General features: G+C 39.2%; 1 protein-coding gene and 1 pseudogene across 1 annotated transcript; one reads left to right on the top strand and one right to left on the bottom strand.

Annotated features, from left to right (window-relative positions):
• Window positions 1-16,548, bottom strand: part of LOC146578653 (uncharacterized) — a 563,460-nt pseudogene that overhangs the window by 370,617 nt on the left and 176,295 nt on the right.
• LOC146578661 (uncharacterized) lies at window positions 1,438-12,669 on the top strand. Its single transcript, XM_085269036.1, has 6 exons — window positions 1,438-1,496; window positions 2,400-2,435; window positions 2,555-2,713; window positions 2,944-3,045; window positions 3,898-4,221; window positions 12,626-12,669. Exons 1-6 carry the CDS (start codon window positions 1,466-1,468, stop codon window positions 12,667-12,669), a joined length of 696 nt encoding a protein of 231 aa, XP_085125162.1. The 5' UTR covers window positions 1,438-1,465.

The following is a 16,548-nucleotide window of genomic DNA, read 5'->3' as shown; positions in this document are numbered from 1 at the left end:
GAAGAAGTCACTTGGATGAGTGATGAAAAAATTCTCACACTGAAAATGCTACGTACAGATGAACTGAATGAACTTTTTGGCATTTTCTTACCTGGATAATTTAGCATTTAGACGTGTGAGTTAATATAAAATGTGAATCGTAGTGTTCCAGTCAGTCTGACATGGATTTGTTCATCAACCAAACTACAGATCACTGAGTACAGAGGACATTTTATTTTCTAATCTGATTCTATTTATAATAGTGAATATCAACTTAAAGTAGTACTTGCTTGTAGTGGTGCAACGGATCAAAAGTCTCACTGTTCGGATCGGATCAAATTTTTTTGTCACGGATCGGATCAATTTTCGGATCAGCAGAAAAAAAGAAGACAAAAATTTAACTCGCCATTTACTTATTTAAGTATTTTTTGCCTACTAAAAACATTCAACTCAAGACTCATTACACGCAATTATATAAAAACAAATTAACATGCAATATATAGCAGTACAGGGCTTTCTATCTACTACTCCGCTGTGATATAACGAGCGGTCACGGTCACGTAGCTTTCCGTTGCCCTGGAGGTCCACCCATTTGTAGTTAGGGCAACAGAAGATGCCTGGGACAGTTCAGCCATTACTTTAAACTTTTCCTGCTCATACATGCTTGCGATCTTGTCACTGAAGTGGACGCGTAACAGGATGTAGCGCGTCATGGCGTAGCTCAAGCACGTCCATCATAGTTTAAACTAGTTAACAGAGATTTGCCGCGTTAAAGCAGTTACGGCATTAACGTCATTTTAACGAGATTTACGCTGACAGCACTAGTTACCGCGGATCACCCGTGCTTGGGGCTGCACGGCATCAATGCGTCAACTAACGCGTTGACTAGTTTAAACCCCTTGTTTTGCACAACAGAATGCGGCCTCCCGAATGCTGCTAAACACCCCGTTAGCTTTAGTAACAGCTTTAGCCCGGTCGGACTGGGCAGCAAAGGGCTGCTTAAATACCGCAAACTCCTCTGCTCCTCCGCTAGCGCTGGCCATAACTATCGCTTGACAGACTGACCACGCGCACCATACACATACTTTTTTCTTCTTTTTCGAATCTTCCGATCACGTGTGTGCCGAACCGTGGAGTGGGATTGGTTCGGATTACGGATCAACCGTGATCCGTTGCACCACTACTTGCTTGTATGTGTTTATGTAATTAGCTACAATGGCCTTAATTTACTGGTCTTGCCTTTTGTGTTTGTGTTGCAGTTTTAAGTGAGAGTGGACTTTCCAAATGTTTAGAAAAAAACAAAAAAAAACAACAACAACTATAGCCTGGTTACATTCATGTCTTTAAATTGTTTGATCACACACAAAGGCTACTTCCTTCCACTGTGTTTCAATTAAAAGAAAAGCTGGTGCTCAGAGGAAGAGGGCGGGCTTTACTTGGTGTCAGTGCGAGAAATGAAAAAAAGCTCAAATGAGTGAGAAGGACGATGAAGGAAACATCTGTGCTGTGTCTGCTCTGTAAGTAGAATCTCTGTGTTTGTTTGAATTCTTGTACTTTGACTGTCTGCTCTCCTGATAACTGATGATGGACTATACTTAAAGTATAGTCAGTGGTGCACATAATCATAATGATCACTTTCAGTGCTGCTTTTATAAACAGCTCAAACTGTGGTAAAAGACCATGATGAGGCTCAACTGCATGGATACTTTCATGTCGTGAGAAATATTAATAAAAAGAAAATCCAAAGATAAAAAGAACAAGTGGTAGAAACTTGATGGATGAAATGGTTCATAAGGACTCCAGGTTTCCCCCAACATTCCAAATACATGTTAAGGTTAAGTCATTATTAATATTTATTTATTTATGTTTTTACCATTTTTTTTGATTAAGTGTGAGAGATACAGATATTGACGGGGTCAGGTTATGTTAAAAAGCATAAATTGTTATACATTGTTCATTGGTTCAAAGGTACACCACACTTCTTTTTTTTGCTTGTCTGTTCTGGTATATTTTTCATTTGAACTGTTATTCTGCCAGAGTACTCATATTTACAAGACGGCAATGAACGCCCCATTGGTGTGTCAGAAAAGACTCTTTTGTACATATGTTCCTTGAAGGGGATTGGATCCGTTCTTTTCCACCGCAGCTGAGGGCTAGGAGTTGAAGAGAAGCTGCTGTATGTTTTTGTCAATGACCTGATTTTGGAAATAAAGCATATGAAGTGAGAAAGCAACTCCCATAGTCATCCCTGCCTTAAAGCTGCGACATAAGCATTGCACACTTTTTCAGTTCTTTGTTACCCAAAACGTATGACTGGCACCAAAGTAAAAATAAGCAGATATAGAAGACACAAGTTTTTGGTTTGTGTGGACCTGTTCTTCATGTTCAGTTAAATCAACCTGAGTGTCATTTCTCTTCAGTTCTGATCTCACTGCTGAGCTGCACAACAAACCAAGGTCAGTAAAGGACATGCTGGATCACTGTCACAGGTGACACACTCACCTGTCTGTGTTTCTGCAGCTTTCAACATTCACAATGTGACGACAACTTAATGACTGTGTTTGCTTTATTTTAGAGAATCACACCACCACACCTCCACCTACATCCAACTCTGCTCCAACACTCTCTCCTCCTGTTGTCTTTGTGTTGTCATTTTTTACATCATCTACTCTTACGGTTCTGCTGGTGTTACTGGTGTTACTGGTGAGAAGATACATTGGTAGGAAACTTGAAGGTGAGATTCACACTGTCAGTTTTACATGTGGTTTTATTTTCCTGAATAATCTACTCATTTATTATGAATAGATGTTTTTTTATTTACATTCTCTGCACATGCAAATAATAATTGTTACAATACAATAAAATATAGAAATAAGTTTAGAGCAAGTTGTTACATAAATAAAATTCCATATTGAATTTTTACAGTAAATTGCAATAATTGCGCTGACATTTTGATCATTTCAGCAGATCATGACAAAGCTGAGGAAGAGGACATTAAAGATGACATCACATACAGCGACATCAGAATATTACAGCGTCAACAACAGTCAGTCGACCAAAGCAGAGGTAATATTGCTTCTAATTTGTCTTTTGGGGTCTGGGTTTTGTGGTTGTGAGATTTGAATGTCAGGAGAAGCATTATTTTATAAAATGTGAACACTTCAGGAAAGTGTTGGTTTCTAGAACCAGAAGGGACTACATTTAGGAAAGTGCTACATAGCTTGACTTTTGCGCTAAATACATAGACTGTATGAGGGCATCACACAGGCACAGATAGATGCTAATTAGAGCTAATTAAAATTAAAATATATCCTAGAATTTCACTCACCAAAACTGGTGCTCAGACTTTTTGTATGGTTTGTTAATACAGTGAAGGAAAAGTTTAAATGCAGCAACATTTTTACAATGTATTTCCTCATGACTGTGAAGACATGTTCGCTGACCTTAACCTCTCCAATATGCTGATTTTAGTTTAATGTTTAATTTTCCTGACTCTGAGTATGGTTGATTTTATAATAGAAGAGGGCTCAAAGTGAACAAAAGTATTTTGTTGTAACAGGAAAATTAAAAGAATTTGTTTTAATTGCTTCATTATTCAAATTAAATTAATCTCTGTATCTATTTTCAACTGTTTTAAAGTTTTATAAAGTTTAGTATTTGGTAGTTTGTGTAACATCCTGTCATGCTGACCAGATACATACATACATAGATCCTGACGATGAGCTGTTGTATTTTCAGTCATCAGTGTTTTTAAATATTATATTTACACCCAAATTGTTTATTGTGTAAAAAATTCTGAAACAGAAACCCCGCCCCCAAAACCCCCCAAAACAAAACAAAACAAAAAAACAAAACTATACAATAAGTTCTGCAGCTGCACTGCATGCACTGATGTCCTGTCTTTGTTTTACTGCACAGAGAGTGATTCAGCTCCAATCGATTTAGAAGTGAGAAGTGAAGGCATCACCTATGGAGAAATCATTGTTAAAGAGCAGCAAAAAACCCTCCCCTGCTGTGATGCTGAGACAAATCCCACGAGTGAAACTGATCACAGCCCAGAATCAGCAATTCAAAACAACAACATTGCAGACGTGGAAGCAGAGCAACTGCGGACGGAAGTTTCAGGCTGTCTCAGTGATGAAGAGCTCCCAGCATCCCCCAGCAACATCAGCATGGAGGAGAGGAAGTCACTCACATCACTTAGTAATGACAACAACATCATCATCCTTCCGGCAGACAAAGGTAGGCGCATGCTTTTTCTAATCCAGAAAGACTATCAGGACAAAATGTTGTCACTGGTCAGTGACAAAAATGCATGCGAGCACCTGAAAAATCACCCAGGATGTGGTTACAGGAAGAAGGTGATAGATTGTCTGAAGCAGTTAGAAAGGGACAAATTTAGCAAACATACATAAACAGGATGCACCTTTAAGACTGCATGTCTGTAGGATCAAGTTGGTCACCTATAATATTTCTGAGTTTCTGACTTCGATCCTCAACCCGCAGCTCTGAACACCACATCCTGATCACCTTGGATTTTGTTGAGAAGGTGAGAGATGTCATTATGGAGGCAGATCTTGTACGATGTTACATGTCTCTTCTCTTGCGTTCCAGTCACTGATGCGTTGAAGGTAATTTGTACGAGATTACAGACTGACCCAAAACTCAGCAACAGAACCACTTTCAGCACCAATCAAATGTGTTTCCTTTTCGAACAGTCTTCATTCCATTTAAAATACGTTTACTAGTTTATTATTATTAGTCCCACACGTGCGAAATTTGTTGCGTCACAGCAGAAAGCAGACAGTTAAAATAGTAAAATTTAAGGTCAACAATGGGATAGGATAGGATAAGACAAACAACAAAATTGCACTTTGTGTTATTGCACCTGTGTGGATATGTGCATCTGGTTAGCTGCAAAATTCTTTGTTATGGAGTCTGACTGCAGTAGGGAGGAAAGACCTGCAAAATCTCTCTGTCCCACATCATGGGTGTTGCAGCCACTGACGGATCTGCTCAGTGCTGTCAGAGTCTCTTGCCTGTAGTGCTGACATATTTGGGTCAGCACTACAGGCAGAAACATGGGTGTGCCGTGGGTTCCCCGCCCACTGTGGCCGACTTGTACATGGAAGAAGTAGAAAATAGAGCTTTGTTATCCTACACTGGAACACCACCAAGTCATTGGTTCGGGTACGTGGATGATTACGCGGATTACGTCCAGATGAACAGAATCAACCTTTTGCAGATTTATTTATATCACCTAAAATCTTTTGGGGGTCTTTTTCTTGTTGTTGTTTTTTTTACGTTCTTTGCTGTATTTACTTTTTTTGCAGCATGAGGGTCTGTGAACCAAAATGTGATCACATGTGATCATGGAGGATTGTTTTCAGCAGTCCAGTGATCAACATAAAATGTATTTATTTAATTAGTTTTCTTTGAGCCACATTATGTCTTCAGTACTGTGGTTTCAGGTACAGGTTGAGCTTGTATGGCCCAGATGTCAGACGTGTTTTGACTTTTAGCAGTGTGGTAACTGGATATTTCATCAAAAAGCAGCTCAGATGTTTCTACTCTCTGCTTTTGGCTCACACGCCGGTTATAAACAGGATAAATTTGTTATTAATAATAATAGGCTCAGGATGGAACATATGAACAGACTAAAGGTCTTTAACTGTAGGTTTTCAGCCTGTCAAAGTGTCCCTTTAATACAATGAGTCATTTTGACTTAAACGTCTGCATCTAAAACCACAGTAGCAGCTTCCTGCTGCCTGTTGTTCAGTCGAGTTAACCACAGCTTGAATCTAAACATTCTCACCATAGTGTGTTGCTGCTTGGCTAAGAATAGTTTTTTTGAAAACATGCTTGCTTCCTGCTCTGTGGTGAAGTGTATCAGTCACCATGAAGAAACAAAATAGCAGCTTTGTGGTCATCTACCTTCGTTTATTCCCACAGAAACAACACCCAGCTCTTTGTAGTCATTTCTCAGAAGAGCTGTTAAGGAGAGGTACAAACTGTGAAATTCAGTTGCTGTTTATAGAAGTTAAGCTCCGAATAGATAAAAATACATGAATAAAAAGTTAATCAGTATAAAATGTTTCCCTGTAGTTGTAATAATATACATTCGATATACCTGGAGAAATTTACACATCTTGCAAAAAGTAACCCAGCTGCAAAATAAGATGTCACGTATGGACAAAAAAAGTCAGAGGTCCAGCTGCTCTTCATCTTTCACTGTGGGCCGATCCTGTTAAATTTGATTGGATCAGTACTTCTCTAAAGCTGGACAGGGACATATTTACCACTGTGTAAAAGGCTGTAAACATTTGGTAATGAAGGAGAGGAAGGCTGTTCCATTCATATATAAAATAATAAATAGTTAGGTAAATAGTAGGTTTTTAGCTACTCAGTTGCCCTGCTTCATATTTTTCATTTCATGATGGAACAAGTATTTCAGGTGGTCTGGATTCTGCTTTGTAGATGCAGTTGTTGTTGTTGTTTTTTTTTTTTTTTTTTTTTTTTTTTTTTAGCAGATTAGTGTTTCAGACTTGTTTCAAGTCTAATGGATCATCCTAAGAAACTGTCTGTGTAGGTGGAGAGAGGCTCCCGAATCAATTCAATCCATGATTTGATTCAATTTGAATCGGAAGAATTTGGCCTCAGGCAGTCAGAAATATTATAATTCTGATCACTAATCAGTACATATCCATATTTTTATAACTATAAAAAGAAAGGTGACACTTGTGAGACTTTATCAAAGGTGTAAGCATCACAGCAGATGCCTTTGTGCCAAAGTAACTGAGGATAAAACTCAGAAAAACATGAAGGAGGAGGCCTGGGATTTTAAAGCAGGTAATCTTAAAAATATTCTGCAGTAGAACAAAAACTAAAGAAAACCGTGAATCGACATATGAACATTACCTGGACTGGTGAAGTGAAGCAAAGTTACAGAGGTTTTTATTAGAGACAGCTATGCATTTCGCATAATATTAAAACGTTTCTTGTCAGAAGTCATTTAAGTCAAAAAGAAAAGAAAAAAAAAAAACAAAGTGGCCAACAACGCTGTAAACAACTGTAGACTGCAAGTGAATGGGAAACTGTTTTTGTACTCGGACAGAGAGAGAGCTGTGCATGAAGTGTGATTTTTATCGTTGTGGGGACAAAACTGCAAGAAGGGATTCATGACGATGTTTATGTGAAGCGTAGTTTGGATCGTCTTTTGCTGCTGGTTCAGTGAATATTGTTTGGAGAGAGATAAAACCTGCAGCTTCAGAATCAGCACAAAAAAAGACGTAAACACAAAGTGCGGAACCGCCGACGCATCAGAATGAGTAAGCTGTCGGCTTTCTAATTAATGTCTTGTTGTATCTCTGTTGTGGTCAGTGCTATCCTCTGTGCTGCTGCATGCTGGGGCAGGAGGTTGAGGGTCACAGATGAAAATAGACTAAATAAACTGATCCACTGGCTCAGGGGGTTGGAAGCTCATCTTGTAACCGGAAGGTTGCTGGTTCAATCCCTCCTGGTCGTTGTGTCTTTGTGCAAGACACTTCACCCTGCGATATACAGCCTCGCTTCTGTCAGTCTGCCCCAGGGCAGCTGTGGCTACAACTGTGGTTTGCCTCCACCAGTGTGTGAATGAATAGTGAAACTGTCTAGAAAAGTGCTATATAAATGCAACCCATTACTAATGTTGTGGGGATGGAGCTCTGTTAGGGTGGTGTCGGAGAGGCGAATGTTGTCCAAGATAAAGACAATGTTGGATAATACTTCCCACCCACTCCATGACATGCTGATGACTGATAACAGAGATGAAGACAAGGACAGGGAGAAACAGGGCTTTGTGTGTGTGTGTGTGTGTGTGTGTGTGTGACAATAATAAGCAACCGCTTTAATTAACGAAAAGAGGTTTAGGCTGTATTTCACATGGGTTACACTCGATGCTTCATTTAAACTCTGTAGCACTCCGATTGGAGAGTCTCTCTTATGGCGGTCAAGTGTGTGCCAAAGCGCAGCGAGGAAGTGTCTCGGTGTGCAGTGCTGCAAACCAGCTGATGAAATTGTTTTTACATGTTAATGTAAAAGCTACTCTTTTAGGCCAAACTCTGACCTCAAGGGTTATAACATCTGTAGAGTGTGGAACTGTAGATAGCATTATACTGCTAGCAGGCAGGTGTAACTGCAGGAGGAAAATAATTAGTAAGAAGCAGCATTAAAGGAAAAGGCAGCGCTAACTGCCGTTTAACACATTTTGGTAATTATAGACAAAAAGCAGAACTAGGTGATGAACTTGTTGCACGTCAAGACTCTGTATATAACCACTCACACTTTATAGGGGGGTAGGACAAGTATAGTGAAAGAAACAAAATCCAAGTGTAGCACCTTAAAAGGAGGGTTAAGAAAATTAAAGGAAGGAGGAGATATTTAGTTCAAAACTGTGTATGAAGGGTACAGGAACACAGAGTACTAAAAAACAGAAAAAGTAGGCGCTGAATGAGGAACTTTAATAAATGTAACAGATCGAGGGACTGCAAGGCTTTTGCGCTGTGCTTATTCTCCCTTGTACATGGGACAATAAAGAAGCTGTTGAAATGAAGAAGTCTGTCGGGACAATAACTTTATTGGTAAATCTTGTTACATGCTTTTGTTTGCTACCTGCTGAGTTTAGATAGTAGCTGATTAAGCTCAGAAACCTTTTAAAAACACCAATTGGGAGCTATGAGAATGTAGGATGTTGTTTTTATTCAGTTATTGTTCCTTATAGTTTATAGGTTTATGTTTGTTCTACAAATGTTACTGGTGATGGTCGGTGTGATGCTAGCTGCTAGATATGGTTAGCCAGCCCCCCAAGCCACATCACAATAGGGGGAGGTATTAAAATATAGATACTTGCTTTGGTTACAATGAAATGATTGAGTGTGAATAGAACCACGATATTTGACGTTTTAAAAAGCATTTCAAAAGCATTACATTGTGAAGCATTGTAAACTAAGTGACATTTGGTTGTCAAGAGGTAATGAGGCTTTTAGGTACGTTTCCAAAGTTGATCATCTGGACGTAGCGTTTTATAGGAGCAATCTTTCGTCACTCATCCAAGTGACTTCTTCAGTCTCAGCTGACTGCAGGTTTCCCCAATCTTATAAACAGTACATTTGCATAATGACTGAAACCAGCCCACTGAAGGAACAATGTGCTGGGAGGTCAGTTCCTTAATCTTAATTATGCAAATTCACATGACTCTCATGATTCTCAACCACTGATCAATGGCCATGATGGTGTTTGCTCTGTGTTGTAGAGTCATAATGACACCCAGTTTGTGCTCAAGTGGATGATGAGAATCAAACCTTAGATACTGATCCATATGCGTAGGTTTATGGTACACGACAGCTTTTAGATGTCCCCCATTACTGATGGAAATCTCACAGTCTAAGAGGGCTAACCTGCCACTTTTCATATCCTCCCTGGTGAATTTGATGTGTTCGTCCACCAAATTTATCTGATCCGTGAAATGGAATTGGAATTTCGTCTGTTACTGTTACTATTTTTATAATTTCTTCTTGGAGCAACTGTAACCCACATAATTTCCTTAGGGATTAATAAAGTCTTCTGATTCATTCTGACTTCAAATCATTTAACTGTAAATTATACATTTAAAATTTTTAATGAGCCGTTTACCCCGAGTCCTAAAGTCTATGTTTATCTTCTTACTCTTCTTATATTTATTGCTTGTTTACTTGCACTGCTGTAACTGGAGCCTCGTCGTCTCGTCTCTCTATATACTGGACTGTATGTAGCAGAGATGACAATAAAGTTTACTTTGACTTCAGCAAGCAGGCGCACTGAGGGCTCTCGCGCTCACTTTTCGAGTATAGAATTTTGAAAAACCATCCGTGCAAATTATAAGTCTTATATGTATTGGTGTTTTCATGTTTGTTGGTTTGTTTTTATTTTGTCTTATTTTTACATTTTTGAAACCCGGCAAAGAAGGAAATGACTACAAATACAACTCAGTGTTCCCCATATCTGATGAAAAACCACAGACTGAGCAGCTGAAACGCATTTTTATAATTTTTATAATTTTTTAATTAATTTTTTGTACATTTGTACATTTCAAGGACTCGTCAATTTTTGGAGTGTATTTTTTATGTATCTGTATTATATTATACATACACATTAAATGTGAATCTCTGTCCAAAACAATGCACCCAATTTACTTTTTACTCACTATGAGCATCATTCATTATTCTCCCCCAGTAATTAAGGTTAGGATATGTATTTTATTCCAATCCATTCTTCGTTTGCAGCATTTAAATAACCTTTATCAGATTTGATGGTTTTGTTACAGACTTTTCAAAAAAGTGTTTTGCTTTTCTTTCACAAATGTGGGGATTTAATTGTGTTAAAATGTACAAAACAGTGATGTCATGTTTTCTGACGAGGACCCAGGCACAGAGAGACTTGATGAATGATGACTGATAACAGAGACGAAGACAACAGACAAGGACAGGGAGAAACAGGGCTATGTGTGTGTGTGTGTGTGTGTGTGTGTGTGTGTGTGTGTGTGTGTGTGTGTGTGTGTGTGTGTGTGTGTGTGACAATAATAAGCAACCGCTTTAATTAACGAAAAGAGGTTTAGGCTGTATTTCACATGGGTTACACTCGATGCTTCATTTAAACTCTGTAGCACTCCGATTGGAGAGTCTATCTTATGGCGGTCTAGTGTGTGCCAAAGCCCAGCAAGGAAGTGTCTCGGTGTGCAGTGCTGCAAACCAGCTGATGAAATTGTTTTTACATGTTAATGTAAAAGCTACTCTTTTAGGCCAAACTCTGACCTCAAGGGTTATAACATCTGTAGAGTGTGGAACTGTAGATAGCATTATACTGCTAGCAGGCAGGTGTAACTGCAGGAGGAAAATAATTAGTAAGAAGCAGCATTAAAGGAAAAGGCAGCGCTAACTGCCGTTTAACACATTTTGGTAATTATAGACAAAAAGCAGAACTAGGTGATGAAATTGTTGCACGTCAAGACTCTGTATATAACCACTCACACTTTATAGGGGGGTAGGACAAGTATAGTGAAAGAAACAAAATCCAAGTGTAGCACCATAAAAGGAGGGTTAAGAAAATTAAAGGAAGGAGGAGATATTTAGTTCAAAACTGTGTATGAAGGGTACAGGAACACAGAGTACTAAAAAACAGAAAAGTAGGCGCTGAATGAGGAACTTTAATAAATGTAACAGATCGAGGGACTGCCCTTTGAATCTGCATGAGGCTTTTGCGCTGTGCTTATTCTCCCTTGTACATGGGACAATAAAGAAGCTGTTGAGATGAAGAAGTCTGTCGGGACAATAACTTTATTGGTAAATCTTGTTACATGCTTTTGTTTGCTATCTGCTAAGTTTAGATACTAGCTGAGTGTTAATAGAACCATGATATTTGAGGTTTTACAAAGCATTTCAAAAGCATTACATTGTGAAGCATTGTAAATTAAGTTACATTTGGTTGTCAAGAGGTAATGAGGCTTTTAGGTAAGTCTCCAAAGTTGATTCTGTTCATAGCGTTTTGTGGGAGAAATCTTTTGTCACTCATCCAAGTGACTTCTTCAGTCTCGGCTGACTGCAGGTTTCCCCAAATCTTATAAACAGCACATTTGCATAATGACTGAAACCAGCCCACTGAAGGAACAATGTGCTGGGAGGTCAGTTCCTTAATCTTAATTATGCAAATTCTCATGACTCTCATGATTCTCAACCACTGATCAATAGCCATGATGGTGTTTGCTCTGTGTTGTAGAGTCATAATGACACCCAGTTTGTGCTGCTGCCATGTGTGGCCACTTCCCCTGATCATCCTTCATGTGTATTTAGTCTCTGTGTTTCATACAGTCTGTGTCGCGTCGTCTGTGTTCCCACCCTCCGTGTTTCCATGCCCAGTCTTTTGTATCCTCAGCCATAGCATAGTTTGTTCCCAGTTCAGGTTTGTTTAAGTTACTGCTCTTGTGCTGCCCTCATTCTTGTTTGTTTCTGTCATGATCATCAGCCACAATAAAAGGCTCGTTTTTGTTTAAGTTCACTCCCGTATCCTCACTTGTATTCGCACCTGGGTCCACCACACACATCTCCACACGGTCTATCTCCACAGACCGTGACACTGAAGGAACGATGGGCTGGGAGGTCAGTTCCTTAATCTTAGGGTCTGCTCCAGTGACTGTAGAACAGTCATTGGTCTGCACAATGACATTTCCCTGACAGTATGCCTGTTTCAAATTAATAATTTTCATTTCAATTTGTTATTTTATTTTATTTGATTCTATATCTATGTATGGATGGATGAGTTGTACTGAGGCAATGAAGGTACAAGTTGTTCACTTTCAAAACAACTCATTTTGTGAGTACCAAACTAGATGTCTAAGGTCTCTATTCAAACTGATGTCCTACTGGTCATTTGTAAAGGTGCTACCGAAGCAAAAAAATAAAAACAATGTATGGAGGATTTTTTTTAGAATCAAGTAACTCAAATTACTCTGTGAATCGGTGCAGCCCCACTGCACAGTCTGAGCTGGGACTGTGTCATGCAGAGAGATTGGACATCTTGGAGTTCAAAGCTTGTAATCATGTTTCCTGTTCTTTGAACTGTGTGTGTTTGTGTTCAGACTTTAAACCAGAGCCAGGTGTCGTCTACTCTTCACTGAAGTAGTCCACCAGTCCAACCACTGACGTCCAGCTGCTGGTCTCTTACTGGCCCATTCAGAACTTCAAACCAGAGGACATCCATGCATACAAATGATTACTGTGTCTGTTTGTTTTCACTTATTTGATTAAAAAAATCAGAACCTTAACCAGAGCTGTTTCAGTACTTACAGTTTTTTCTGATTGCTTAAGCACATTTTTTGTAACTATTGGCTAATTTTGCAAAACTCTTCACACAAATAAGAAAACCTGTCACCCAATAATCAAAACATTGTAGTTCTCTTGCAAAAGCAAACACAGCTAGATTAACTCTTCACACCTTCGTAAAAATAGTGTTTCTGTATCAAACAGTACACACAAGCCATCATCTACTAAGCACACAATGCGCCAACTGCACACTGATGGTATGAATATAAAACACATCTGGCTTTTGCTTTCTCTGTGCACAAGGTAGGCTATGTCAGTTTGAGCTCATACTTCTGTCATAGATCCATAAGCATAGAGGGATCCAAACTTCAAGTACTGGTGTTTATTCAAACACATCAAAACAAACACAAGTGTTTATTTCCAAGTATAGGATTATTTGCAATCGCCATAATGACTATATGGGTTACTTGGTCTGCAGTGAACATGCTTCCTCTGCCCCAGCATCTGGTCATCTAGCAATTCTGTAAAGTAACAATTTCAGTATTTTTACATCAATGGTATTGGTGTGTTTCTCATTGGCATATGGCAGTGCTACAAATCTTTGTGCGAAGTGACTGTACTCACTGACTCTCATTTCAAAATGTCCTTATGGTACTTGCTACAGTGTAGCGGCTCGAGTTAGGCTGGACCCGTTGGCCAGCTTCCCTCAGGGTCATTCCACGGTTGATTACATGGTCCACTATTGTAGCTCTGATGTCATCAGCAATTCTATTTCTTACTCTTCCTACCCTTCCTCTCCCCCCTCCTCATCTTCCTCTCCTCCCTCCTCATCTTCCTCTTGCTCCTCCTTGTCCTTGTCGTCCTCTTCATCCTACTTCTTCACCTCCACGTCCTCTTCCTCGGCCTCCTCTACTTCTCACTCTTTCTGCTCCCTCCATTGTACTCCGCACACACAGCTTACCTGTATTATAGTGCTTAGGCTGATTGCAAAGTGAACTAATTATCTAAAAAAGTTTTCACATGTGAAAGTGTGCCAGACAGTTGGCAAATTAGTGTTAATGATAGCCATACATGTGTATACTTTTGCTAGGAGTGTGTTGGAAATTTGGTAATTGAGTGTTGTGCAGTGAATTGTGCCTACAGTTTTGCAAAGTGTGTGTTACAAAATTGCAAACTGAGTGCAAAGCAGTTTTTGTGCTTTTAGTTTTGCAAACTCAGTGAGTGGTTTTGCTATAAGTCTGAATAGTTTTAGAGATTGTGCTACAGGAATCACAGTTAGGGTTTAAGCATTCAGAAAAAACTGTAAAATCAACAATGATTTAAAAACAGCAACAGCAAAACACATTTTAACATGTTTTAGTTTGGCACTTTGTTCTTGTTACCATGACAGTGATTTAGTTTTACTGCATGATCAATAAACTTCTGTTCTCACTGTTTTTCTCATGCTTGTCTGTGTCAGTGGCTGTTCACAGCACACAAGGGCTTCAGTGCGACTACGATCAGCAACGTAACCATAGTTTAGAAATTTAGTTAGGATCAGAAATTTTCTCTTAACCTGTCATATTAAAGGTGCAGCCCCTGTGATGCAGTCACCTCCAGAAAAGGCCACACTTCTGAAGACAAAATAGTTGCAATACAAAACTTATATTAATTAAATAATTAATAAAACTTCACTTAAAGGAAAAAAAATATTAGTGTCTAAATTACCAGTTATCACTATCCATGTGACTCAACAATAAATACAATAAAAATAATAACTAATTAATAACATTGTACTCTGGAATAAACAGTGAAAGCATCACTGATGATCTGCTTGGAACTGTGTGGTAATTAAACTCAAACAGCTCCATCTAGTGGACATACATAAAAGTTGCTATTCCAGTCAGTCATCAGCCTGTTTCTAAATGTAGTTATGTAGTTTGACCTCATGATGGCAGTGGCCAAAACTACAGACTAACATGTTTGGGAACATTAATATCAATGTTTTTAAGTACTTTAAGAATATTCTTTCTCTTCTGATAAAGATCTATTCAAAGAGTTTTATAACCATGGCCATCCACACCACACAGAATTAACCTGATAAACGTGGTTTCAAAAGTCATGCAGAGATCAGTCCAGCATTGTTGATTTCTTCAGATGAGCCAAAACACAAATCTCGCTCAATGATTACATTGGAATCTTTTGTAATCTAACCAGTCACTTACTCTGGTTTGTAATTTGAGGTCACAAATTATTAATTATCTGAGGAGGTTGAAGTGATTGAGGATAGAGATGATTACTAAGAGGGAAGAGAGCTTGTTGAGAAGATGTAAGGAATACTTTGCAAAGCTCATAAATGAGAAACTGATAAATAGATAAATACCACTGAAGTCCCCCACGCCAACAACTGGCATGCAGCTACTGGTCTCCAACTCGTTCTTCCAGCACCTCAGAAACGAGGATGTCCACATATTAACACGATTTTTTACATGTGTTTTTTTTTGGTCTTGTTTTTCCCCCTTAGTCATGTCACATTTGTTGGTGTAGATTTTGTTTTTATGATACAGATAGATATTTTATTTTGAATATTGAAATGATTTTAATTACCATATTTTTTATACCACATATTACATCAACTAGCATTTACACTTATCTTATTTTTTCCAGCGTATTATTTAATCCCATACTTGAACGATGTTTTCACAATTCATACCCATATTTTCGGGATCTGATATCTGTTATGATTATGGTGACTGTCACAGCACTCAGACCTGGATGACTGAGAACCTGTCATCCCGGTCATCGTAGTCAAAGGAGCTTGCAAAGAAAAGCGTCTGGACTTCTTTAAGTTACTTGAAGACGTTTCACCTCTCATCCGAGAAGCTTCTTCAGTTCTAAGGTCAAATGGTGGAGAGTCCCAGATATAAACCTAGTGGGAGTGACCCCCCACAGAGGGACAAAAGGACCCCCTGATGATCCTCTAATGGCCTGAGCCAAGGTGTGAAACTGGGCGTGGGTCCCAATCAGCCAGAGTTTCGGGTGTGTTCATTGTGAAACCTGGCCCCACCTTATCATGCGAATTCCTGAGGTCAGATGGCCCAGGATGTGAGTGGGCGTTAAGGCGTCTGGGAAGGGATCTCAAAACTGGATTATAGATGGCAGAGAGTTGGTGTCGTAAACCCCCGCCTCTGTTCAAAGATGGTCGCTCACAGTGGACATAGATGGCTTCTTTCACTCCTCTTTCAAACCATCTGTCCTCTCTGTCCAAAATGTGAACATTGGCATCCTTGAAAGAGTGTCCTTTATCCTTAAGATGCAGATGGACTGCTGAGTCTTGTCCTGTGGAGGTGGCTCTTCTATGTTGTGCCATGCGCTTGTGAAGTGGCTGTTTGGTCTCTCCAATGTAGAGGTCTGGGCATTCCTCACCGCACTGTACAGCATATGTCACACAGTGGAAATTTGTATTTATCTTGTATATTGTTTTTATTCTGATTTTTAGTGTTTATTTATGAGTGTTGTTTTATTTGCATGGTTTTATTCTGTTTCTATTGCATGGTTTTTAGTGTTCTATGTGACATGGTTTTTATCCACTGTGGACTGGCTGCACATGGGACAAATTAGCTGATAGGGACCACCTGCTGAGGCAGGGGTGTGTCCAGAGGTGGCCTATCAGCTGTGTAAAGACCTTTTAAAAACAGGCTAGCTGGGCACTGAAGAGAGAGGCCCCAGACTGGAAGGTTAATGCGAGATGGCCAGTGTG

The sequence above is a fragment of the Mchenga conophoros genome, linkage group LG3 (genome assembly GCF_057382185.1).
Source record: "Mchenga conophoros isolate Kocher_MC1m ecotype Shallow Benthic linkage group LG3, M_conophoros_male_GT1.1, whole genome shotgun sequence".
In the NCBI taxonomy this organism is placed as follows: domain Eukaryota; kingdom Metazoa; phylum Chordata; class Actinopteri; order Cichliformes; family Cichlidae; genus Mchenga; species Mchenga conophoros.
Note: the sequence above shows the minus strand (reverse complement) of the source record. Positions and strands in the feature narration are given on the sequence as shown.